Below are 25,112 nucleotides of genomic sequence, written 5' to 3'. Positions count from 1 at the left end.
TTAGGCATTGCAAAGGATTGCTGCTTCTTATGTCAGCATATGCTTCATATTTGAATTCATGGGATGGCTTTTTTATTTGTGTTGAGAATTACAGGAATCTTAATTATATCCCTAGACCATACCCCTTTGTGCTCTTCTACTCAAAATTCAATGGTGTAGAGATGTGTGTGGATGCACGTACTTTCGGTAATGATGCTCGGTTCATCAGAAGATCGTGTACACCAAATGCAGAGGTAAGATTTCTGTAGCAACTTCTCTGAATGCAACCACCAAAGAACAAGTTTACTGAAGAAGCAGTCTGACATTTTCACTCAGATTAAGGTCTGTAGATAATGGTTATGATCTTTCATTGTGAGAGACATGAAAACAAAAGTAATGATGCTTGAATTCTGACAGACAAGGGGCAAGGAATGGATTTTCTTTAGAGATACAGAAGTGGGAGAAAAAGCAAGTTAGCATTTGCTAAAAAGAGCTAGACTGGATAAAAAGTCAATGAGGTTATATTAAAGAAATTGTCATTTAAGAGCTCGCTCAAGAGTTTGAGCTCTGAGCAACAGCGGTTCGAGTCCAGCCCGAGCTGAGCAGCCGCTGAGCTGCCAACAGGTAGCAGGATGGCTCAGCTTAAAAAAAAAAAAGAAAAGAAAAAAAAGAAATTGTCATATAATAAAAGAATATGTCATTGGTCCAAACTAAGCTGTGTGGTTACAGTCTTAGATTTCTACGTAATAGTGTTGTGAGAGAGATTGTACACATTTCTAGAATTGATAACTCAGTGCGACCATATCAAATGCAACAAGAAAACCCACAGAGCTTTTCTTACGGGCTAAGGAATTTTAATTCTCTGAAAACAGCTTTAAGATGTAGAGCAGTGACCTTACCCTGATTTCTAACATCTCTAGGTTTATTTATTGAAGAAATATAAATTTTCAAACAATTACTATATAATAGTTTCAAATGAAATGATGGTGTTAAATAACATACTATTATAACTATAAGTGGGGAGAATTTATTTGGATAAAAGGTTTTTTCCTGGTCTTTATGATAAGTATCATCCATACACCTTCTTCACTCAGGTGCGACATATGATTGCAGACGGGATGATTCACCTGTGTATCTATGCTGTGTCTGCCATCACCAAGGATGCTGAGGTCACCATAGCATTTGATTATGAATACAGTAACTGGTAAGACCTCTAAAACCTCTCCTAACATGAATGGCCTTGTCTTACATATTAAGCTATTGAGTCTGCTTTTGTCCCTTACCATTTCTGTCTTTTTTTACCTAATCTTTTCTTTTTTTAAAGATTTTATTGGGAGTTGCGGGAGGGGAATGGTGTTGGGGAATCAGGAAAGGGGCCCAGCCAAGTTGTTCAATTTTCCTGGTGGAGGGCGCCAGTCGCCATCTGGCTGCCAGTCAGCTGCTCGTGGCCTCTAAGCTCAAGGTGCTGTGTTCAGTCTTGGTTGTGGGTGGGCATATCCACCATCCCATGCGGGAATGAAACCAGCAGCCTTGTTGTTAAGAGTGCACGCTCTATGCACTGAGCCATCCGGGCGGCACCTCAGCTCAAGGTGCCGAGTTCAGTTTTGGTCGCGGGTGGGCCTGGCCAACCATCAAAAAGGCAATCTTGTTACACCAGCTGAGCCATCCTGCTACATGTTGGCAGCTTAGTGACAGCTGAGCTCGGGCGCAGCGTCACTGGCCCATGTGGGAATCGAACCGCAGCCCTGTTGCTCAGAGCTCTCACTCTTAAGCCAACTCTTAACCAACTGAGCCACTCGGCCGGCCCTTACCCAATCTTTTCATGAGTATTCCATTATCTGCTTACTAATTGTGGAGGGAAAGACAGACTTAGGGCATTTTGTTTTAGAGGCATCAGTACATAGTATGGCACTGCTCACCAGTCTCCCAACCAAGGGTATTTTGGCTTACTCCTGTACAGCAATAATAGCAAAAAGGTATATAAAGACACTCCTAGAAATCGCAATAGCATCTGTTGTTATGCATGCAGCACTTGTGCCAGGGGCCATATAGAATATGAGAATTTAAAGATTCACTCGCCCCATGCACTCAAACCATGTAATCTAGTTACATATGACAGTGCAGAAAAACATAGCAAGTCATAGATGAATGGGTTTTGTAAAGTGGGTATTTTTTCTCCCTTGGCCCTTTTAGGCAAAAAAAGGTGTGGTAAATTGATGTTCAGCACATGGTACAAGAAGAAAATATATTAATAATAAGTAGGAAATTAGTAGATAAAAGTGAGGACATGGTGAAGGTAGGCAGAAAAAAAGTATGGCCACGTTAGACTCTGTCACTGGTTCATTGCCCACTAAATAGCATAAAAACAGTTGGGAGAATGGAATTTAGTGGGGGCCTTCTTTCCTTTCCACCTTCCGTATGTAGGGAAAGAATTGGGGTTATATAGAGAAACACAGAATATTGAAAGTATTCACAGAAGTCTTGTATGTCTGTCTTTTAAGTTTTTCAAAGATAATACCCAAGGAAATTATTGTACTAGTATTTCGAGAGAATGACTAGATAATATAACTGATTTTCAAGGGTACTGAGACAGGCACTTTTGGTTGTTTCTTTGGAGCAGTAATTATAAAGTGGACTGTGCATGTCACAAGGGGAACCGGAATTGCCCTATACAGAAAAGGAATCCCAGTGCTTTGGAACTGCCACTCCCACCTCCTCCAAGCCTACCCATCATCGGAGCAGAGACTAGACGGAGAAAAGCACGGCGGAAAGAGCTAGAGATGGAGCAGCAGAATGAGGCTCCAGAAGAGGAGACCAACCCACAGCCAGAACAAGCTTCTGAGAAAGTGACTGTATCCAGTGACCATGAGGTAATCTCCCCTAGCCAGAGACTGTTGCTATGGTATTGGTCCTCTCCAAATGAAGTGGATCCCAGGTTGCCACATGTGGTTTATGTAGGGAGTCTATCGTAACACTTAATGCCCTTTATATCAAAGTGGCTGCTTGTTTATTCATTCTCTCTTTTATTTAATGTCAAGAACATATCATCTGTGCTTATCACCATGTGGCCCCACATAAGTAACACTATAAAGCACTAGAAATTGTTTCTAGAGAGTTTTAAGCTGCCAGAGGAAAAAAACAGATTGATGTTTTCCTAGAGTTTAAGAGTGCAGTTAAATATTGCCTCTATCTTAAAGGAAATAGACAATCCAGAAGAAAAAGCAGAAGAGAAAGAAGAGGTTACAGATGACCAGGAGAACCCAGCTCATAGCAGGAGGGTAGGTACCTTCTAAGATCTTTTTGTTCCTGCTGTCCCCTGTTACCTACAGCATGTGAAGCCCTTCTCTTCTGAGTTTGCATCATCTCATTTCTTTGACAGCATACTATACTATCATCTGCAGGTTAAAATTTGGGCTTTTTCTATAAAGTACATTTCATTGTGGTTTTTTATTTTTTAGTTTTTTGTTTTTCACAGACACACATGTAGTGGTGGTCTAGTAGTTACTGTTATGTAATGATGGTTTTAAGAGGCTTCTTAGTAACAATCTCATTTCCAAAACACTGCCTGGCGGGAACAAAATATCTCTTTTGGGGCTGCTTGCCCTGACTTAGGAATTTCCTAAGTTTGTGTGTCTTCTCATTGAAAAATCCCTATCAGTAATGTGGATTCAAAAAGTCTCCTTTTTTGCTAAAACCATCCATTTTTATTTCTGTCCCTGAGAAGTTCAAGAAAATCTACTTGGTTATTTTTCAACTCTGAAAAAGAGAAATATTCGTTTCATTGGCTGTTTTTCTTTCATATTAAAGTTTTAGTAGAATAGTTGGCCTTCTCTGAAAGTTCAGGTTTGACCTTGCCTTCCTTTACAACTCTAAAACTTAAATATTTTCTTTGTAGTTTTTAATCTTTTGTTCTCCAAGATATATGTGTCATCTTACTGGTAGTTTTTATAAATGTCTATAAATTTTCATTAATACTTTTGAAAAGCTGTCCCCGCCTCCTGGTTAAGGCCTCCTTCTGTGCTAACGCTATTTCTTTTTAGACCCGGGAGGACAGGAAGGTTGAAGCCATCATGCATGCTTTTGAAAACTTGGAGAAAAGAAAGAAGCGGCGGGATCAGCCCTTGGAACAAAGCAACTCTGACATAGAAGTTACTACCATCGCTTCAGAGATGCCTACAGAGGAAGAGACAAAACCTGAAGCCCCTGAGTCTGATGTTAGCAACTCTGTTTCAAACGTGGCCATTCTAAGCACCCCGCAGAGTGTGGGCGTGAACACCCGGAGGTCTTCCCAAGCTGGGGTAAGAGATGAAGAGTCCAGGCCTTCAACATCCTTGCTTCTGCTAATATCAGTTACGTCTTTTGGAATGGTTAAAATCAGCGTTTTCATCTTTGCCTCATATGTCAATAAGTAAGGCCATTTTCATCTACTGATTTTGTGGGATTCAGGGAGACAGAATTGGAATGACTAGACACTTTTAGATTAGAATGGAATTTCATACTGTTTCTGCCAAATAGACTATTGGTGGTGAGTTCATAAAAATCATTTGGTTTCTCTTTTGGCCCCGCTGACTAGCACAGTTAGGCATCTGACCTTTCATAGGATTCTCAGGATAAACTCATCTTTCCCTTCCCTACCTTAGCCATGAATTCTAAACCTTAAGCTTCTGGGAAAAAACAAAAGGAAGAATTACCTTCTTTGCTAGGAACCCTAAAATTAGGTGGCTACCTTCAGCTGACTTTTGACCAAGTTTATAAATACTTATGAGAAAAAGAAGTAACTAACAGAGTCATCTACTTACAGCCTCTTTAGCTAATTTAAATGTGTACCTGTTGTAAGGATTATGTTTGAGATTAGTTTTTCTAAATACTCTTTTCACCAGTAAACATTCAGAATACTTAAAGTGAATAGGAAAATGGATAGAATGTTTCCTAATAAGAAATTTCTGATAAGCATTTTACTCTGCTATTGTTACAGGATATTGCTGCAGAAAAACCAGTCCCTAAACCACCTCCAACAAAGCCTTCTAGGCCCCGACCGAAGAGTCGAATTTCTCGGTATCGGACCAGTTCAGCCCAAAGACTAAAGCGTCAGAAGCAGGCCATTGCACAGCAGGCAGAGTTGTCACAAGCTGCCTTGGAAGAGGGAGGAAATAACAGCTCAGTAACTCCTACTGAAGCTGGAAGTATAGACACTTCAGGAGAAAACAGGCAATTAACAGGGTCTGACCCAACAGTGATATCAGTTGCTGGATCCCATGTCAACCGCGCTGCATCTAAATACCCCAAAACCAAAAAGGTAAGTCACAAATACATCTTCATAAGTCTTGTCTGGCAATGGCTGTGTCTTAGTAACGTGAGAGGACCTCTAATTCCCCCAGAAAGAAACAAATACTCTTAAGTATTATTAAATTGAAAGTTTTAGATAAAATTCCTTGATGCAGAGGGCTGAAGCCATCCCACTACCATGCTTTTGTTCCCATAATTTTTAGGCAGAGCTAAACTGCTGATATCTGGAATTATTCCTCCCCTTTAATGGTCACAGAGAGGGTGAAGGAAGACATCCTTGCATTCTAAATGCCCAGTTCATACTCTTTGCAGCCGCAATATCTGCCATTGTCCTGTTTCTAGATGAGGTTTGTCTTTGTGAACTGCATTACATCTGCAGCATCAACTAATGATCCCTTTTTTGCCTTAGTATCTAGTTACAGAATGGTTGAATGACAAAGCAGAGAAGCAAGAATGTCCTGTTGAGTGCCCTTTACGTATCACCACGGACCCAACTGTACTGGCAACAACCCTGAACATGTTACCTGGTCTTATCCATTCCCCGTTAATTTGCACCACCCCCAAACACTACATTCGCTTTGGCTCACCCTTTATCCCTGAGAGGCGTCGAAGGCCCCTTCTGCCTGACGGCACATTCAGCTCCTGTAAAAAGGTATGTCTGTTTATTTTTAACCTAGGATGCCTGTAATCATGACATATCTAACATATTTCTAGATAGCCACTCTCTGCCCATGTGAGTTTATTATGAGTTATAATAGTTGTTCAACCTTGACTACAATGTATCAAGAGTCAGTGGGACTAAGGTAGAGTGTATTCTGCATTTTTGGTGCTCAATTTGTTAGTATTCACTGTTGTCTTTTCTGAGAGCCCTTGAGATTACTGAGTTGAGAGCACACAGCATTTGATGCCCGGGTAAGGAGGGATGTTTTGTGTGTACTCTTGTGGTATTGGTTAAAATGTCCATTCATGATTATTGAGTGAGATTGGGCCCCAGGTACTCTAGAGCACTGCTGCATAAGTAAAAAAATGATCAAATTGTGTTTTAATTCAGTCACTATTATCATTTGAATACAAGTAGAGGAAGTCCTGTTACAATTGGCATAATTCCTGTTCTTTGATCAAATGACAGGTTGGACTATTTATCCCCTAGTGAATGTGGAACCAGCTATAAAATTCATTCTCTCTCTCCTTCTCTGTGTCTCTCCTCTCTCTAGTTACATACTGTTTTTGGATCTAGTGGCAGTAGTGTTTGATGGTTGTTTGTTTTTGGAATGTTCGTTCTTAATTCCAGAACCCCTGAATATTTTCCAAAGGTGTCTCTCAGGAATAGATCACTCCCTCAGAGTGTAATGTCGTTTTGTGTTTCTAGAAGTATAGGACACCCTTTCATTTGGTCTTTCTTTGAGGTAGTCTGTTCCCTGGAACACCCTTTTCTCTTATCCTCAGATCTGGATTCAGGCTGCCTTCCTCAGTGTCTGCCATTGCCCTCCTCCACTGGCATCACGTACATGAGGATGCTGCATGTAGATTATTTGATGTGATGAAGTCTCCAACTCCAGGCAGGTCTTCCCTGACTCCTCCAAACTTAAAGCTTTTCTCTTTCCCCAAAGAGCAGAAAGTATTTCTTGGGGGGAGGGGGGCACAAAAGATGAGCCAGAGTGGTGTGGGATATGGAGGGGAGGGCTACAGGGATCTGTGCATAGTGCAAGGGCCTCACTGCTGAATGATCCCACACACTGAAGAAAGTCTTTCCTAATCGCACATCTTCCCTCAATATTTGAAGCACTTACTGGTTCAGTTGGGGAAAATTCACAAGTAGAAGAACTCCTAACGAGAAATTTGACCATGAGATCTTTGCCAAAAGGGTTTGTAGATAATGCATAACTTTCAGGTGTCAGAAACAAAAACTTCCTTAAGAAAAATATAGACTAGAAATTTGCCTAGTTAATGAAGGTTCAGTCGCTGGGGATACTTTTTTTTATTAAATTTTTTATTATGAAATACGCATTTTTTAGAATTAGTTTCAGCTGTACAACACAGTGCAATAGTTATACTTTTTACCCCTCAAAGTGACAACCCCCCTCCCCCAATCCGCCGCCCCATTTCCCCCCAATATCATACATATATATTACAAATCCCTTCACTCCCACACTGTACTCCACGTCCCATGACCATATATATATTCACTTATAGTTGACATACAATATTATACAACATCAGCTTCAGGTGTACAGTGCAGTGATCAAGCCTCTTTGGGGATACTTTCTTAATACCAAGCCACTTATCTTGGATCTTAGAGATTATCTGAGAAGGGGAAAAAAATGTTTGCCATTTAATGAGCATTGTTGTTAACCATATTCTGTAATAGAGTTGTATTAACTCTGGTATGATATGCAAAACTAACCTTCCTATTATGTGTAGCTCAGTCCCTTAGTAAGAGTAACAGCTCAAACTCTTAACTACATTTTCCAAGTAGTATTGAACAATTAGAGAAGGTGTAGATACGGTCTTTAGTTTGGAGGAGCAAGTCAAGAGATGGCTCAATATATATATATGAAAGAAACTTTTCTGTCTTTGGCTGGACATACTATTGGACTCCCACGGATGTTAACTGTTGAAGCATCTTATCAAACTAGATAGAATCTCCCATTTTGGTCCTTTACAAGGGGTAGGCAGTTATTTAGTACAGATTAATAGTAAGTTCTGAATTGTAAATAGTATTGACTAACCTCTTGAAATGCCTTAATCATTGTGATGCTGGGTTATGATCTGTTACTCCCATCTTTTCCAACTAGCAGAGTCCTTGAAAACCAAAAATGTGTATGAATATGACTCCAAATCTGATAGAAAATCCACTTAGAGCTCTTTTTACCTGGTTATGGTTTAGAACTTGTATCTATAGCTCATCTTTGTTTCTCCACTGACAACAGATAGAAATCTCATTTAAATCATGTCCGTGTTATATTCTCCAAATGTGTCTGACTGTCCTTAGTCTTGTTTTACGTGGGCTATACTCAGACACTTTGATCTGTATGTGTCATACCAGTCTTCAGGAGTTCAGGCTATGTCTGTTGAATTATCTGACTTAAATTGGGTCTTGTTTAAGTTTAGATCTGAATTGTTTAAGTTTAAATTACAGTTTTAAGATTTGCTGTTAACATATTAAGGTTGTATTATAAAACAAGAATGTATCTTTTTATGGGGCAAAGCTAGTGAAAGTGGGTCTTTTATCTAGAAATTGAACTCAGCTTTAACCTGGGTGGGAATGGATGGAAGAGACTTATTAGTCAATTGGTTAGAAAGTATTCATTCTAGTGTAGGACCTAAGAAGATTCCCATGATTAAACTAAATTGTAATAAATTTCTAAAGATCCTTCAGAGAAGAATGTAAGATAAATGAGAAAAGCCATCCTCCATGGGATTGGTTAGAACAGCGTAGACTATAGTGTGTGTAGGCCTCTGTTTCCTATCTGAATAAAGGAGGTCAAGGCCTTGTAAGTTACATACAGTATAAAGTTGCATGTGTATATTTGCTCCCAGATTCTTAGAGCATTTCACAGAACATTTTATGATGTTCCTGGATTTTCTAAAGTAAATTGAATCATAGTTTTTAAAAAGCATGTTATGGCATGGATATCTTTTGTTAAGAGTCTTGCTTCAATTCTTCTTTTAGAATGGAAGCATTTGTAAGTGGCTGAGAAGTCTTTCCGTAATGTGCCTCCTTGTCTTATCTCTAAATCTTCTCTAAACTTACCTGTAGGTATAATATGTGTGGGGTATTTGGTCTTCCAGATTTCTTAGAATATCATCCTGACTGAAAATGACACACTATTTTGCTTGGTTATTTCATTCTATACACTGGAGGGTGTTATTAATCTCTGTGTCTCTATACATAGCATTAAAATTCAGCTGAACAAGTCCTCACTGAACATGTGTGCCCAGTTCTGTGCTACAAGCTGTCTTCACATACATTATCTTGCTTAACCTATATCACAACCCTGTGAAATTGGAATCATTGGCCTCAGTTTACAGATCAGAAGCTTTGGCTCAGAAGGGTTCAGTAACTTGCCCGGAGTTAGGCAGTTAGTAAAAGGCACAGCGAAGTTTAAGCCCAGATATTTGGACTCCAAAACCCAGATTACTTCCTTGCTCTTTACCCTTTAAAACATTGCTCTAGCCCATCTCTGAACTTCCTAAATAACTTTTTAATACAGAGCTTTAGAAAACGAAGCAATACCATTTTGACCTTAATAACTGTAGCTAGAACTCAGAGGTAGAGGGTGTCTAAAGTTAATTTATTATCTATAGGATGATTGAAACTTGTCAGTTACAAACAAATGTTCATATTCCTTTTTTATGGGCCTTAAAATATTGTGTAGACATATTGCAGGACCAGGAGGAGTGGGTTAGATCGTATTTGCTATGTTTGACCTTATATCTAACCATAGCAGCATCTTACTCCTCAGAATGCCTGTGTCCTGGTTTTATTTTCCCTTTTTGTAGCCATCAGATCCAGAATGTAAGTTCTTATATGGGTGCATCTCCTTGACAAGGAAGTGTTAGAAATTAACTTCTCTTGGAGGAAAGCACAGTAACCCTAAGTGAGTCCTGTCATCTGCTCTGAAAAGAAAAACTTGGAGTAAACGTATCTGTAACAAAGGATTTTTCACTCATTTTCCCCTGGGCCTAATCTTTCTCATCCATACAATAAGTGCTTTGGACAAGGTGACCTAGGGTCTCTGAAGTCGTAAGGAGATACATTTCTGACAGTTCATCTTTACGTCACTATTCTGTAAGACAGTTCATTCTTGGTCTTGTTTTGATTTTTCAGAGATCTAGTCATGACCTGCAATGTTATGATTCAATTGACCGTTGAAATCTCTTTTTTTATTGGGTTGTCGGAAAAGTCACGACGTATTTTTTCTATGTTTTCATTGCAAAAATGTGTCATGATTTTTCCAACAGCCCAATATATACTTACTCACCCTTACCTCATAATTACAACTTTATTTTTGCTTTCATTTGGCAGACCACAGTGCCATTTGCATGATGTAAAATTTTTCTAGGTGAAATTTTTCTAAGTTTCTAAGAGGGTATATCTATTAGATTGCTCTCTTTGGTGAAGAGAATCTTTACTTACCTGTAATACTTGTTCTCTAAAGGTGTAAAATTATGATCACCTTTGCTCTTCCTATTTGGGGGAGGGTCTGACTCAGAAATTGATGTTTATCAAAATTCGATCTGTCTTATGTCAGGGCAGGAGAGCCACAGAGTGGTGTGCAACCTACAACTGTGTATCTTAAGAGAACACAATTACAGGTAAGAAATTTTCCCTCTTCCGCAGGATGCATAACCTTCTACCCTAACTTTTGCAGGCTTACTTTCTGACTTAAATTTATTTCTCATCATTTAGATTCCAATATTTACTACAAAAAATGTGACTAATTAGAGAGCTCTTTTTGACTTTTCCCCCTTTAAGATTTCTGCAGGTCATTTATTATGGTGATTTGCATTATTCATGCATAATTTAACCAAACTACTTGATAGGGAGAAAAAACTCACAGGATATTTCAGCTGAGTGAAGAGAAGTATTTTGGTACTTGTAGTTAGTTAAAAGCTGTTTTTTCTCATTCAGAGTCTACCTGTGAATCTTTTCTGTTACCTTCTCAGATGCTCACAGCACCGGGCAGGAACTCTTAACAGATCTTTTATCTTCCTTCTAGGCACTTATTTTATTTACTAGTTTTATCTATGTGAACAGGGTCTCTCTTATATGAATGCTAAAATTTCTTCCTTTTTTTCTTTCCATTTTCCCTATTCTAAGCAGTAAGAAAAGTTGAGTAGTAATAATTTTTTATTGGTTTTGGTTCTTTGATGGATCTCATTATGTGTAATCTAGGTTTTCTCAGTTTGCCCAGTAGAAGGAATTGATGGGGCAATATACTAATATGCTGAAACACAAGACAAAAAAAATACTTGACTATGGAACTGAATGAGTGTGTTGGATTGCATCTCTTACCAGTTGACATGTAATAACATGGTTAATGCATTTATAATAGGAATACTAAATAGTTTTAAATGATTAATAATAATTCCCTGGTTCTTTCCCATTATAGCGCTGGATAAAGCAAGCCTTGGAAGAAGGGATGACACAAACATCATCTGTACCCCAAGAGACTAGAACTCAGCACCTATACCAAAGTAATGAGGATAGTAATTCTTCTAGTATCTACAAAGACAATGCAGGTATGTATCTCAAACCTTTCTGAATATATGAGCAATGATTATTTCAGGTCCACATAAAAACATTAAAAAGTCTGACAGAAGAAGGAAATAGCATTGCTCTCTAAATAGTTACTTTATATCTGTCTTTACAGAGGAAGAGAGAGATCTCAAGTCAGGGATCAGTCTTCCCAGGATGTCAAAGGAGGAGCTAGACAGTGTACAGATAACAGCAGAAATGGGTATTAAAAGCTTAGATACATTTAAAGTAGTAAGCTTAGGAAACCTTTATCCATATTTATAAAAGGGGAAGTAAGCAAGAAAGAGGTGGACACTATTCAGGAATGAATCAAAATTGTAGGTGGTTGAGTTGGGTTTGGCTTGGTTGAAGGGTCAGTGGATGAAGGAAATAAATGAGAAATTATTATGCATTGGTTGTTTTCAAAAGGGCTCACATTTAGCATAAATTTTTAAAGAAGACACAGCCTTGAATCTAAAGTCCTCATAATTTTTTAAACTACAGGGTCATGAAAAATCACCTGGTCCACTGCTTATCACAGTGACTCTTGCATAGGTCTTTAATTGAATTGCAATTGAAAGCACTTGTAAAACCAACTTTTACTTATTTTGGGACAGTCTTTTTACCACATTTCTTCTGCCAATATCAGCTTAGTAGAATAGTTCTCTGTGATTTCCATTAAGTTTAGATCTAAATTTTGTGGATATTATGAAATTGAAACAAAATATCAAAATAAATTAGATGCTAAAAGTTATGTAAAGCTATAGCTAACATGATATTTTAGATTTTCATAAAAACCACTTCATTGTTTGTATTCATTGACCTGAGTAAATATGAACTTGGATTAAATAATATGTCTGCTAATACCTGCTTTATATTAAATTTTTGTGTAATGTATTTGGGGAAAAGTAGGTTACTAAAAATGTATTTTTTCAAAATTATTGACTTAGTATATTCTATCTCTGTATTGGATACCTTATAAATGATCACATGTGTAACCTCAGGATAATAAAATCCCAGTTTGGAACATCTGGAAGATAAATGATATATATTTAAAATACTTTCTTCATCAAAGATTAGAGAGATTTACTCAAATCAGGCTAATACAAAGAATTGCTGATACCAGATTTCCATGAATATTATCAACTTACTGGCAGCTTTTACAGTATAGTGAGACTATAACGTAACTGAAAGCTTCTATCTAATGTACACATACATGCATATTTGTATTTGTGTGTGTTGTGTGTATGTATTTGAAGTTGGAAGAGGGAGGTTGTGTGGCAGCTCATGTCCAGCAAAGACACATAGAGAAAGTGCCTTTGCTACTACGTGCCTTGCCTGGAATAAAATTGGGACTGTTAGTCACCAACCTTTATTGAACTTCTGCTCTGGTCTCAAGCAATGAGGAACATACAGAGGACACACCTTGCCCTTAAGGAGCAACATAAACAGAAGGAAAACATTTCATTAAAACCAAGCAGGAGTCAAATGGGTGACCATATATTGCCAAAAGTTAATGTAAATCCCAAGGAATTATTGTGATTTGTTGGTTTACTTTCGATTTTCGTTTTATTTTTTTCTCTTCAAAAAGACCAAGAAGCTGTTAATCAAGAAAAGGGGACAGATTGGTATAGTAGAAAGACTCCAACAAACCTGAATTATCACTGTCATTATTCTACACAGAATACTCTTTCTTATGGAACATTTACAGAAATTAATCAAATAACTACAGTACATTAAAGATTCTAAATTCCAAAAAGCTAAAGTTGTATAGAAATGAAAGGTACTGGCTCAGCTAGGGCAGGGTGTAATGTTCATTATTTATAAATGATGTGGATATATATCTAGGAGAGCCTAAATAATCTAAAAGACTTTGAATTAATAAGAGTTTAATAAAACTTCTGGATAGAAGTTACACAGGCAAAAATTAAAGTCTTAAGGAAATGAAGAGAAATTTCATATTCTTTAACGGAAAGAATAAATACAATCAATCACTATCTTTCTCACTCTCTGACTTCATATAGTTCCCATCAAACAAGCTTGTTTTTGGAATTTGATAAATAGTATTGAAGTTTATCTTTAAAAAAAAAATGTGAAAATACCAAGACAAATTTGAAGAAAAAATAATGAGATATACTTTCACTAGAAGTATAAAGCTAGTTTCTAATATGAACCTGGAAGTTAGTAATTATCACAGTGCTGGTCCAAGAATGGATATGTCTATGGAACAGAACAGTTGGGAACAGGCCTTATATAAATGAAAGATGTGATAAATTATTCTGGAATTCTTACTTAATTGGGGCATTGAAAAGAATTAGATATTTGCCAAAGCAAATTCTGGGCACATTCAAATATATATACATTTTTTAAATCAAACTTGGAAAAACAGTTGTGCCTATTTCTATATTGTCTCTGAGTTAACACAGGACGAATATATTGGGAGAAAGGATTTGGAATTAAAATGACAAAGTATTATCTCTACTGGCAATTTGGTAAGATTTATCCTAAGCATTAAAAATATTCATACTCCTTAACCTAGTAATTGTTCTTCTAGGCATCTGTTCTACAGAAATAGGTATGGGCCAAAATTTTTTTAAAAGCATTAGTCATAGAATTATTAATAATTGCAAAAATATGTAGGATTAAAAATAACTTGGATTTCAGTTGATAAAGGAATGATCAACTGATCATTTGTTCATCTGCTGTGTGCACATACTTTTGTTGGAGTACTGTGCAGGATCATTCAAGTTTTTACTCTTGATTCATTTTACCAATTAATTTAAACGCCGCCCCCCCCCCCAAAAAAAAAGCATAGTACTACTTTTGAATTAGATATTAGTGATCTGAATCTTGAATCTGTAAGAATATTAACAGAATAGTATATTATGACTAAATAAAATTTCTCCTAGGAATTCATTTTATTAGCAGGCCAATTGGAGGAGGGGGAATAATAGCATAGTAAATGAATTTAATGATAAATAAGATAGCACAGTTAATGTTTTTGTTTGTTTGTCTTTAACATCTATTTAAAAACAGTTTGCAATTATGCTTTGTGGTGAAAATAATTAACAGAAAAACTGGTAGGGTAGCTGGGTACAAAAATATATAAACATTTTCTTATATAGTAACAATAACATTTAGATAAACGTATAGGGTATGAGAATATAAGTCACAATGGTAACAAAAGGTAGAGAACACCAAAGAGTAAACCCAATTAGAAACATTATGAATCTATATGAAGAGGGATATAAATGAAAGCATGAGTAGCTGAAAAAATCATGCCACGGTGCTGAGAACATTCCACAAATTACTCATGAATTTAATACAACCCCAATCAAAATTCTGACTTTTTTTATGGTTTATGAATGATTTCTACAGTTCAGTGACATAAACAAGTATGGTAGGATAGCCAAAATATTTTAGAGAGCTAGAGTAGAATAATTGGTATTGCCCAAACAATCTGTCGATATTGATGCCATTTGGACAGCAAATATACAGAATAACATTCAGAACTAAACCTAGTATATATAGATTAATATCATATTTGAAATATCGTATTTCAAATTAGTGGAGAGATTATAATTATAAAAGATTTATGGAAGAATGTGCTAGCCATTTGGCATGTTAAAGGATTATCGCTACCGTATGCTTATTTTAGTTAAAAAATTAAATATAGATACAAAACATTGTATAGCCAGAAAAGACTATTAATAAAATTAAAAGGCAGATAGCAAACTGAAAAAATATAATTCTAACATTTTTGACAAACGTCAACATCTTATCATTTAAAGAGCCCCTTACAAATGAAGAACAAGATCAACATCTCTGTAGAATGCAGGCTGCAAGACATGAGCTGACAGTTCACACAAGAATAAATATAAAGCTAGTGAGCCTATAGAAATATTCTTTTAAGAATTCTTCATCTAGACATTTGTCCTAAAAAAGTAAACAAGTGCAGAAATATGTAAGAGCAAGATTATTGGTCATTGAGGCATATTTATAATAGCAAAAGTAGAAGAAAAAGAAGTTGGTTAAATTTTGATTATATGAATGCTAGCCATTAAAAACTTAGTTGTAGATTTGAGTTTATTGTCATGGAAAGATTTACCATGTATTTCTGAGTGAAGGTAGTGAGTTATTGAGCAGTGTAATTTAGACAAGAGTTAATAAAACAGGTCTAGATGAAAATATACCAGGATATTAGCAGTGCATTAATTTAGGGAAATGATTTCAAGTTGTGTGTTTAGATATCTGGATGTTTATGTATGTAATATTGGGAAGTATTTGAGTAACAGGAAAAAAATAAAGATGGAATAGGTTTAATCAGATAAAATTTGAAAGTTATTTATGGCAAAAAGAAAAATGAAACTTGAAAAAATTTTTCATAAATATAGTGCTATTAATAGAAAAAAGTAGGCAAATGACCAGCAGCCCATAAATTTCATAAGGGCAGATATCACGGTTGTTTTGTTGAATGTGATATCATAATAAGTACTCAGTAAATATATATTTAAATGAATGCCCTGTAAGTTGGTTTGGGGTGGGAGATTTTATCTGTACTTTCTAACTTTTCTGCAATGAACTTCATCACTCACATAATTGCCTTTAGTAGTTATAGTGTTGGACCTAACAGTACAGCAGTCTTTTTTAAAATTCACTGTTTAAGACTCTTGAAATATAGAAAAGGTATTCTAAATATAAGTCATGAATCACATGTTTGTCTTTTTTATACCTAGGCACTTTTCAAAAGGAGAAAAGAAAAATAAGAAAGAAAACTTAGTATCTGGAACAAAAGGAAAATACGAATATACTTCCAATCTAGGAAAATAAATTATCAGATATCAGAAAGGAAAATATGCATCTCTAGTATTTTTTACATTTATTCTTCCCTCTGTTTCAACATGTACTGTAGTTCAGTACCTCATAACTCCTTCTGTTAACTACTTCATTAACTCCAAATAGTTTCCCAGTGTCTAATCTCATCCTAACTATTACTGCCGGAATAATCTTCCTGAAGCATAGCTCTGATCATGACCTACTGCCCCAAAACTTCCTCCAAGGCTTGGGATGAATGTTATTCCTTCCACCAAGCCTTGGGGATATAATTTAACCCCGGGATTAAGAATGTAGATGGGGACCAGATTATGTAGTCTTGATCTCTCTACATATAAAATTACTCATTTTAAAATGGGGGTTATAATAATAGTGTTGGATTTATCAAAATTGTTAAATCTGATAATTTATATAAAGCCTGCAGTATAGTGCCTAGTATATAATAAGCATTTAAAAGCATAATTATTTTTTACTAACAGAGCAGCATGACCACCTCTGTTGAGATTCTTAAACATGTTAAACATGTTTTACATGTTTTCTTTTTCTTACAAATTTGTAAACCCCTTTAAGTAGACTATATGATGACCATTTACCCCCACATAATTTAGTTCATTGGTTTTCATATAGTAGCTATTAAGTAAATAAATCTTTTAAGTGTTGTAAATGAATCAAAGTAGATTTTTCCTCTGAGAAAGTGAAAATAAGTATTTTGGCCTAAATGGTCATTAAAATATACAGAGTAGTAACTTCCTTTTTAAGTGGACCTAGGAAATATAGAAGGTAGGATATTCTAATGAGAAAAAATACCAGCCTAGTTTTTGAAAATAGTTGGAAGTTTTTGTAGAAATCATTGCACACTTTGAAGCACCCTTATAACTAGGGGCTAGATATGGATCAGGTGATTATGCATCACTGTTTCCTCCTAAAGCAGAATGTTACAAAAAGCTGGTGAAAAATGGCAAAAATAGAGAAGATAAAAGAAGTATATGTAGTTAACATCCCAGAAGCTTGAGCTGGCGACTTGTCAATTAAGTAGAGGGTGATTTCAACAAAGTGACACAGATTTGGGATTTTCGGAAACTCATAAAAAAAGTTAATTTACATTTCCCACTAGAAGAGATCAGTTAGCTCCAGGGATCTGTCGAAAGTGTCAGATTCATCTGGCAATTCTCTGGGAAATAGTTTTGCAAATGACTGTGTGTGGCATTTAAAGAGTTTCTTCGGGTTTTGGTTTGATTGTGGGAGGTAACAATGGGATGAGGCAAAAGAGGAGTTAAGAGCCATTATGGGGCGAGAGAGGAATGGCTTTACTACAGAGCCTCCTTTTCAACTGCGTTTCAACCTCTCATCCAAGCTTTGTATTTCACAGACTTGTTGAGCCCATTAAAGAAATGGAAGTCTCGTTATTTGATGGAGCAGAATGTCACCAAGTTACTGCGGCCTCTTTCTCCAGTCACACCACCCCCTCCCAATCCAGGCTCAAAGAGCCCCCAGCTGACCACACCTGGCCAGTCTCACCCAGAAGAGGAATGTCGAAATGGATACAGCCTCATGTTCTCACCAATCACGTCTCTTACTACTGCCAGTCGCTGCAGTACTCCTCTGCAGTTTGAGGTGATTTGGGTTTGGCTGTTGGGAGTGCTGAATATGAAGTCCTCATTCGCACCCCCTCATTTCAAATATAATATCATTTCAAATGCTCTTTACCATGTTCCTTGCCTGTCTCCCCCCAAAAAAATGGGAAGCCTCAGGGTCAGTGTGAACTATTACCTGGTAGCCTGTCATCTTTGCAGTCCCCATATTTCCCAAAATAGGAGTATTTCTACCACTTATCATATTTCATTTGCCTTTTGTAGGCAGTCCATCAGTTTCCTTAACTTTAGGCAGTAAGCATGCTGCATCTCCACGTTTCTTTTTACTCTGTACTTTGGTTAAAATAGGCCTCTAGCTGCCTAGTAATCATTAGTCACACTAGCCTGAAAGCTCAGATTGTACTGATTTTGTCTCCATTTCTAGGCCTTAAAATCAGTGAAGTGTCTTTCCCTGTTTTGTGTTCTGATCATGACCTCAGTGAACAGAGATTTCAAAACATTGGAATATAGTTTACAGCAATTGAGGGGTTTTTTCCTATTCCAAGTTACTTTCCCCTCTTATTATAATGTGTTAGGAATGGAAGAAAAAGTCTGGCAGTATGCATTTATAAAGATAAATCGATTATATTCACTCTCTGGATTGATGTGTATCTCAGCTGTTTCAGAACGTTAATTCTGAATCACTTTAGTATTCAAGTTTGGGTGACAGCAGGTTTACTGAGTAGATTGCATGTGTATACAAAAACTCATCTATTGCATGTTTCTTTGATTTATCATTAAACAGACACTCTTTTCCTTCTCAGAAAAAACTGTTCAGATCACTAAACACGCTCATCTCTGCCCCTAGCTTGCACTTCCCAGATGGGTTCTTTCATAAAGGTGAATGTTCTAACCAATGCGATCCTCCCAGTTCAGCTTTTTATAAGAGCGTGGGGATTAAAAATACCTGCAATTTAAATGTCTAACTCAGAAAGAGGTGACTAGCAACCTTGAAAACAAGAGGCAGCTATGTTCTGTCCCTAAACTAGACCATATGAATTTACTTTTGGAGCACACCTCTTCTGGGAGGTAAAAAAAAATTTCCTCCTTACATTTTATTTCTAGGGAAGTTACTCTACCAAATTCCTTGTGGCATTCCTTTTTAGCCAGATAGTAAAGCAGCTGATTCAGAACTTAACTAAGTTTACCTGGTCTGGTTTGGTTGTTGGGAATGCTGTTGGCTTTTTCAGTTAGCAACTAGCATTTGGTAAGTAAAATTTTATGAAAGGACATTCTCCCTGGTGGGCAGTATATTATAGGAATAGGGTTTCATACTTTGTCATTGCAGGTTTTATTAAACGTGAAATTATGGAAATTAGAAGGTAAGTTGCCTTCCCAAGCAGTCAAATTTAGCACTCACTGTATTTCCTATCCTGTGCATCACTTTGGATGACTATGAAACACTGTGAAAATGTAAGGGTTTTTTTGATGTTTTGTTTTGTTTCGAGGGGGTTGTTTTTTTTTTTTGGTTTGGTTTTTTGTTTTGTTTTGTTTTTTGGGTTTTTGTTTTGTTGATTTTTTTAATTAAAGATCCTTTTAGTGATGCATAGTCTAAACATAATGTTAGAATACCAGGAGGGAAAGAAAATATAATATATTAAACAGCCTATCTCTTCAAAAAGTTAATGCATATTTATATATATTTTTTTAATTATTTTTTTGTTGTTGTTGGGGAACAGTGTGTTTTTCCAGGATCCATCAGCTCCAAGTCAGATAGTTGTTTCAGTCTAGTGGAGAGCGCAACTCAGTAGCCCATATGGGGATCAAACCAGCAACCTTGGTTTAATGAGCACTGCGCCCTAACCAACTGAGCTAACCAGCCGCCCCTGTTTATACTATTTTAACCTCATGATTTAACTGAGAAAATTTAGCCTTTCTTATCAATAAAAAAAACAAACATCACCATCTTGACCATCCTTATTACCATGTTAATTGCCATACACTTTCCTATTTTCTAGTATAGGAAGGTGGGGAGCCTTATTTCCATCCAAGACTGTGACACAGAAATAATCCAAAAGGTGTGTTACAAGTAAAGATCAGCTTGATTGGGAAAGAATATTTCTGAAAGGAAAAATAAAAAACATTCTAGGAGAAAAGTGATAAATCTCTCTAATGCTAAGGGAAGGACTTGAGGCGACATGTAGTGGAAGAGAATGAGATCGTAGGGGTGAAAGCAGCATTGGGAAAGCAGACTTAATTAGTCCCTCCTTTCCACCAGAACAACCCTTTTCTTCCCTTCCCACCTTGAGATTCGTACCCCACTATCCATCTCACACACACTACCCATCCCACTAAATAAAATTAACAGCCAATACCTGGCTCTGCTGAACAGCCTCATTTCCCCCACCACAGATACAGTTGTCCATAGTCTACAACATTAGGAACTAACACATCTTACCCCTGGCACCCTGAATCTTTTGTCATAATGACCACCATCATTGTCTCCACATTTACTATTCAGGTCTCCCCATTAGAGTTCATTGCCCAGTTTCTGTTTGATAGCAGAGTGGTGCCTCGGGTGAAAGCCCTGATAAAGGTAAACCTGTTTAGGATGCAGGGACTCGAAGTGTACACATCTGCTTTTCTTGTTCTCCTCTGTTCCCAGAAGTACCATGGATTTTAACATCAGAGAATATTTGTAGGGGTGCTCAGATCCAATTAGGTTATGCCAAGAACCATCTAGCCTGTGAGCTAAAGATTCCATCAGTCATATCTTCTATAATTGTCATTTAAGAGGAACTGGCCATGTCCCTAGCCCTGTTAGCCCCCAGCATGCTAATCAGTTTCACTGGATAACAGTGGCAGGCCTGAATCTCACAGAAGAAGAACAAAATGTGGGGAAAAGGAAAAAGATTCCCCTAAGAAGGAATAAGTGGTAGGGTGCCTGGCAATAACAAGTATTATAGGTTGTAACTCTCATCTAACCTAGAAAGAAATATACAGTTGACCCTTGAACAAGCAGGAGTTAGGGGTGCCAACCCCCACTCATTCAAAAATTTGTGTGTAACTTTTTACTCTCTAAAAACTTAAGTACTAATTAATAGTCTGCTGTTGACCAGAAGTCTTACTAAATAACAACAGTCGATTAATAAATATTTTGTATATTATATGTATTATATACATATTACAATAAAGTAATCTAGAGAAAAGAAAATGTTATTAAGAAAATACATTTACAGTACTGTATGTATTTATAGAAAAAAATTCGCAAATAAGTGGACCCTTACAGTTCAAACCAGTGTTCAAGGGTCAGCTGTAATAGTGTAAAATTTTACCCATCTCTTTCCTGATATCTGCTTGAGATGTTTACTTATAGCATGAAACATTATAACCAATTTATTCTTAAATGCTTTCAAAGGCACCAGGAAGCATTTAAACAAGTCATTTTGTCCATTGAAATGAGTTCTGCAATTAAACGTTTCCCCTGTGCATTCTTATCCTTCCCTCTGCCCCCTAAAAAAGTTGTGGCTAACCATCTATCCTTGCTTTTACTTTATTTTTTGTTTTGTTTTGCTTCTTGACTTCAAGTAGATGAATTAACAAGATGCTTTTCCCTCCTCTAGAACATATCCTCCCCTGAGAGTTACCCTGCGAATAGGCCCGAGTCCCTGTCACCTGAGGTAGTTATCACACCATCTCAATCACACTTGGAGGCTGAGAGTGAGTGTGCGTGAGTGTGTGGGAAGGGCTGAGGTATCCAGGTGAGTGGGGTGATGGGCTGGAGGGTGGCCAATAGGTCACTGTAAGTTGAATTAATCTTCCCATGTGTGACTGACTACTCAGATCTCTCAGTATAGATGGAGGAAAATGAAGTAGCTGTGTGTGTGTGGTGGGGTTTGTTTTTGTTTTTTGGGGGAGGGAGTGGCTAAAGAGTTGTTTTAAAAGAAGAATAGAATCTAAATGTGAAGTTCAAAGGAGGCTGAAGATCTGGTAAGAGCCTTGTTAAAGAAAGTCTAACAAATAATGTGTTTGTTAAATAAGAAAAGTTGAATCAAAAGTTGGTAGGAGCTATTTTTTTATATTATCTTGGGCTAATAAATCAGGGAGCAACTTTTACATTGGGAAAGTTCAGCAGTGATTTATGCCTTGTTCCCAGGTTAACCTGAGAGCTCTGTTACCTGGATGTTTACAGCTTAGGTTGACAGATTGAGCTTCTTTAGGACAGGAGAGTCATGCCTCTTAGCTTTCTACATTTTCTTTATAGGTCCTCACTGGGTGCACAAACCATCAGCCTGTGGTTTCTGTGATACAGGCAGTGGTTGGGATATGGTTGCTGTACAAGTATTATCTCCTAGGATATCAGTTGAGTGCTTTGCTCAGAAACCCTGCCGCTGTGGAGATGTTAAATTCAGATTTTAGTGCTAGCATTTCTTAACTATTAGAAGATTTGGACAAATGTAGTAATGATTAGCTCCATGAATCCACATGGAGCCCTTTTCCTCTTGAAGAGAAAGTTATAGTCTCTCATAACCTTTTAGAAATTCACTGAACTGTTAACCCCACCTCCTTCTAATAAAAAAATTAGTATTAAACTCAGTGACAATTGACCAAATTCTGAATCAGGTATTTACAGATCAATGTAAAACTTAAGGAAGGATGTATTCTAGTGTCTAGAGGTTATCTGGGTGGTTTTTACGGTTATCGTATAAGGAAAGTAAAGAGTTCTCAACTGCTGAAAGATTCTAAGGTAGCATAATTTGGAGGCTGACATGGTGTGGTATCTGGGTTTCTGGAACCATTCTTTCTAGAGAGTTAGTTGACCTAGCGGTGGGGAATCTTGGTGTTAGGAAGTAATATAACCAGATAGTAGCTGGGGTTTGTTTTGGGTACATTTCAGGATTTCATATACTGTGCAGTGTTGGGCATTAGTGGTCTTACAGTGTGTTGACATACATTAGATGATAAAGAACTGAGTGGTCAGAAGAACTTAACGAGAAACATATTTACTTAATAGTGAAAGTAAGTGAAGAACTGGTTGGTTGATATCTTTAATACCATTCTCCTTTACTGAATCCAGTACGTTAAATACTTGACTTTCCACCTGCTTTCTTTCACCTTTTCTCCTCCTTCCACCTTCCATCAATATTAATTTAGAAATGAATCACACCAGAAGCCAGTTAGTTATCTTAAGACACCAGTCTCACATCTGTAGCATACATATACATAGGGTTCAGGTACATCCCTAATTATACTGCCGGTCCCTTAATGTAGTGCAAGGAGACTCAGCAAACCTGATGAAGCGCTAAGCAGGCACAGTAGTCACATTTGGCCAATTATCTAATTCAGGTTTTCCCAGTATTCTCCAGAAAGACTTGAAAGCAGTTTGGGAAAGGTGAGGATTCTTTAGTGATCTGGCCTGTCTACACTGTTGCTACAAGGGACTCTTACCGATGTTAATGGCTTTCTCTCTTCTGCTTCCATCCCTCTTTCCTGTTCACTTGTGCCCCTCTTGCCTTCCTTCTTTTCTGCCCTTTGACTTTTTCCCTTTTCTACCCCATGTCTCCATTGATTTTTTTTTCCTCTCTCTCTCTCTCTTTCAGCTTTGTCACCGAAAAGACTTGGACTTGACAAAAGTAGGCTACCTTGACTCCAACACTAACAGCTGTGCTGACAGACCTTCCCTGATCAACTCAGGTCATTCTGACCTGGCTCCTCATCCCTCCATCGGGCCCACCTCTGAGACTGGCTTTCCAAGCAGGAGTGGGGATGGACATCAGACCCTTGTGAGAAACTCGGACCAGGCATTTCGGACAGAGTTTAACTTAATGTATGCCTATTCCCCATTGAACGCTATGCCTCGAGCTGATGGATTATATCGAGGGTCTCCCCTCGTAGGGGATAGGAAGCCTTTACATTTGGATGGGGGATATTGTTCCCCGGCAGAAGGGTTTCCCAGCAGATACGAGCATGGCTTTATGAAAGACCTCTCTCGTGGATCCATGTCACCCGGTGGTGAAAGGGCTTGTGAAGGAGTCCCATCTGCCCCCCAGAACCCACCACAGAGGAAAAAGGTAAGTGTTTCACTTTATATAGGCCCTTTTGAAAAGCATTAACATTCAATAGATACTTACTAAGTTACCACTATGTGTTCAGCACTGTTCTCAGTGTGAGGAAAACAAAGATAACTAAGACATAGTTTCTGCCATATCTGGTGAAACACAGACTGTTTTAATACAACTTGATGAGTGCTATAAATAATCAGCAAATTTAAATGCCTACAGTGAATGTGCTGTCCACTTGCTAGGCAGTTCAAAAGATAGAGCAATGAAAAAGAATAATGCTAATTACTTGTATTATATAGCAGTTCCCATGCTCTAGACACTGGTAAACTCTTCTTATGCACTTAATCCTCACAGTAATCCTGTAAGATGGGTAATTTCCCATTTTGCAGATGAGGAAACTAAGGCAAGTTGAGTAACTTGCCCAATGTCACACAGCTAGTAAATGGAAGAGTCCGGACATCCCCAGGTGTGTCTGATTCCAGCATGCTCTCATTGCCACCATGCTATATTGCCTCCTAGGTTCTGCCCTAATGGAGCTTATAGCAAATGAGACTGAGCTTAGCAGATAATTATATTAATAAGTAATTAATTAAAATTGTGATGGGTGCTCCAAAGAAGTTGTTCAGATCTTAACAGGGAAACCTGGGCAAGTCAGATATGTGGGGGGTACTTAAGAACAAACAAGAGGCTCTTGACCAGTTTGAGGGGTGGTGGAGTGAGAGGTGACAGGTCACCTGATCTCAAACAGTAGGAATCAGCCAGCCAACAAATGAGGGTAAAGATGTTACAGAAGAGGGAGCAGAACGCATAACTAGGTGATACTCCATTGGGTAGGCAGCAGGGATGCAGTGTAATTGCAAACAGTTGAGTGTTGCTATGGTGTCAGAAAAGGTGGGGAGAGAGGAGAATATAGAGAGATGGGCAGGGCCAGGCCATAGAGAGTTGGGACCTGACTTGTAAGCAATGTCTGTTCTAGAAATTACAAAGCCAAAAATCTGCTTTTTATGTCAGTGGTTTTCAACCAGGGGCATTTGGAAATGCATGGGAGTACCGTATTTGCCGGCGTATAAGACGATTTTTTGGCCCTGAAAAATATGCCTCCAAGTGGGGGGTCGTCTTATACGCCAGGTACACTTCAGA

The 25,112-nt window shown here is 37.6% G+C and overlaps 1 protein-coding gene across 14 annotated transcripts in view; it reads left to right on the top strand.

Moving 5' to 3' along the window:
* SETD5 (SET domain containing 5) overlaps nt 1-25,112 on the top strand; it is an 80,516-nt gene that overhangs the window by 48,253 nt on the left and 7,151 nt on the right. For 6 of the 14 annotated variants that reach the window (XM_019651047.1, XM_019651044.1, XM_019651050.1 and 3 more), the window contains 11 exons: nt 116-233; nt 1,074-1,183; nt 2,597-2,849; nt 3,177-3,257; nt 4,020-4,277; nt 4,955-5,275; nt 5,675-5,917; nt 11,382-11,511; nt 17,709-17,953; nt 21,534-21,590; nt 23,511-23,981. In XM_019651047.1, the coding sequence (XP_019506592.1) occupies nt 116-233; nt 1,074-1,183; nt 2,597-2,849; nt 3,177-3,257; nt 4,020-4,277; nt 4,955-5,275; nt 5,675-5,917; nt 11,382-11,511; nt 17,709-17,953; nt 21,534-21,590; nt 23,511-23,981 (2,287 nt within the window). The remainder of the gene's footprint in view (nt 1-115; nt 234-1,073; nt 1,184-2,596; nt 2,850-3,176; nt 3,258-4,019; nt 4,278-4,954; nt 5,276-5,674; nt 5,918-11,381; nt 11,512-17,708; nt 17,954-21,533; nt 21,591-23,510; nt 23,982-25,112) is intronic. The other 8 variants (XM_019651055.1, XM_019651056.1, XM_019651053.1 and 5 more) reach the window with 3 other exon arrangements.

Source organism: Hipposideros armiger, unplaced genomic scaffold (genome assembly GCF_001890085.2).
Source record: "Hipposideros armiger isolate ML-2016 unplaced genomic scaffold, ASM189008v1 scaffold_152, whole genome shotgun sequence".
Classification (NCBI taxonomy): Eukaryota; Metazoa; Chordata; class Mammalia; order Chiroptera; family Hipposideridae; genus Hipposideros; species Hipposideros armiger.
The sequence above is the reverse complement of the archived record's forward strand: the minus strand, read 5'-3'. Positions and strand labels throughout refer to the sequence as shown.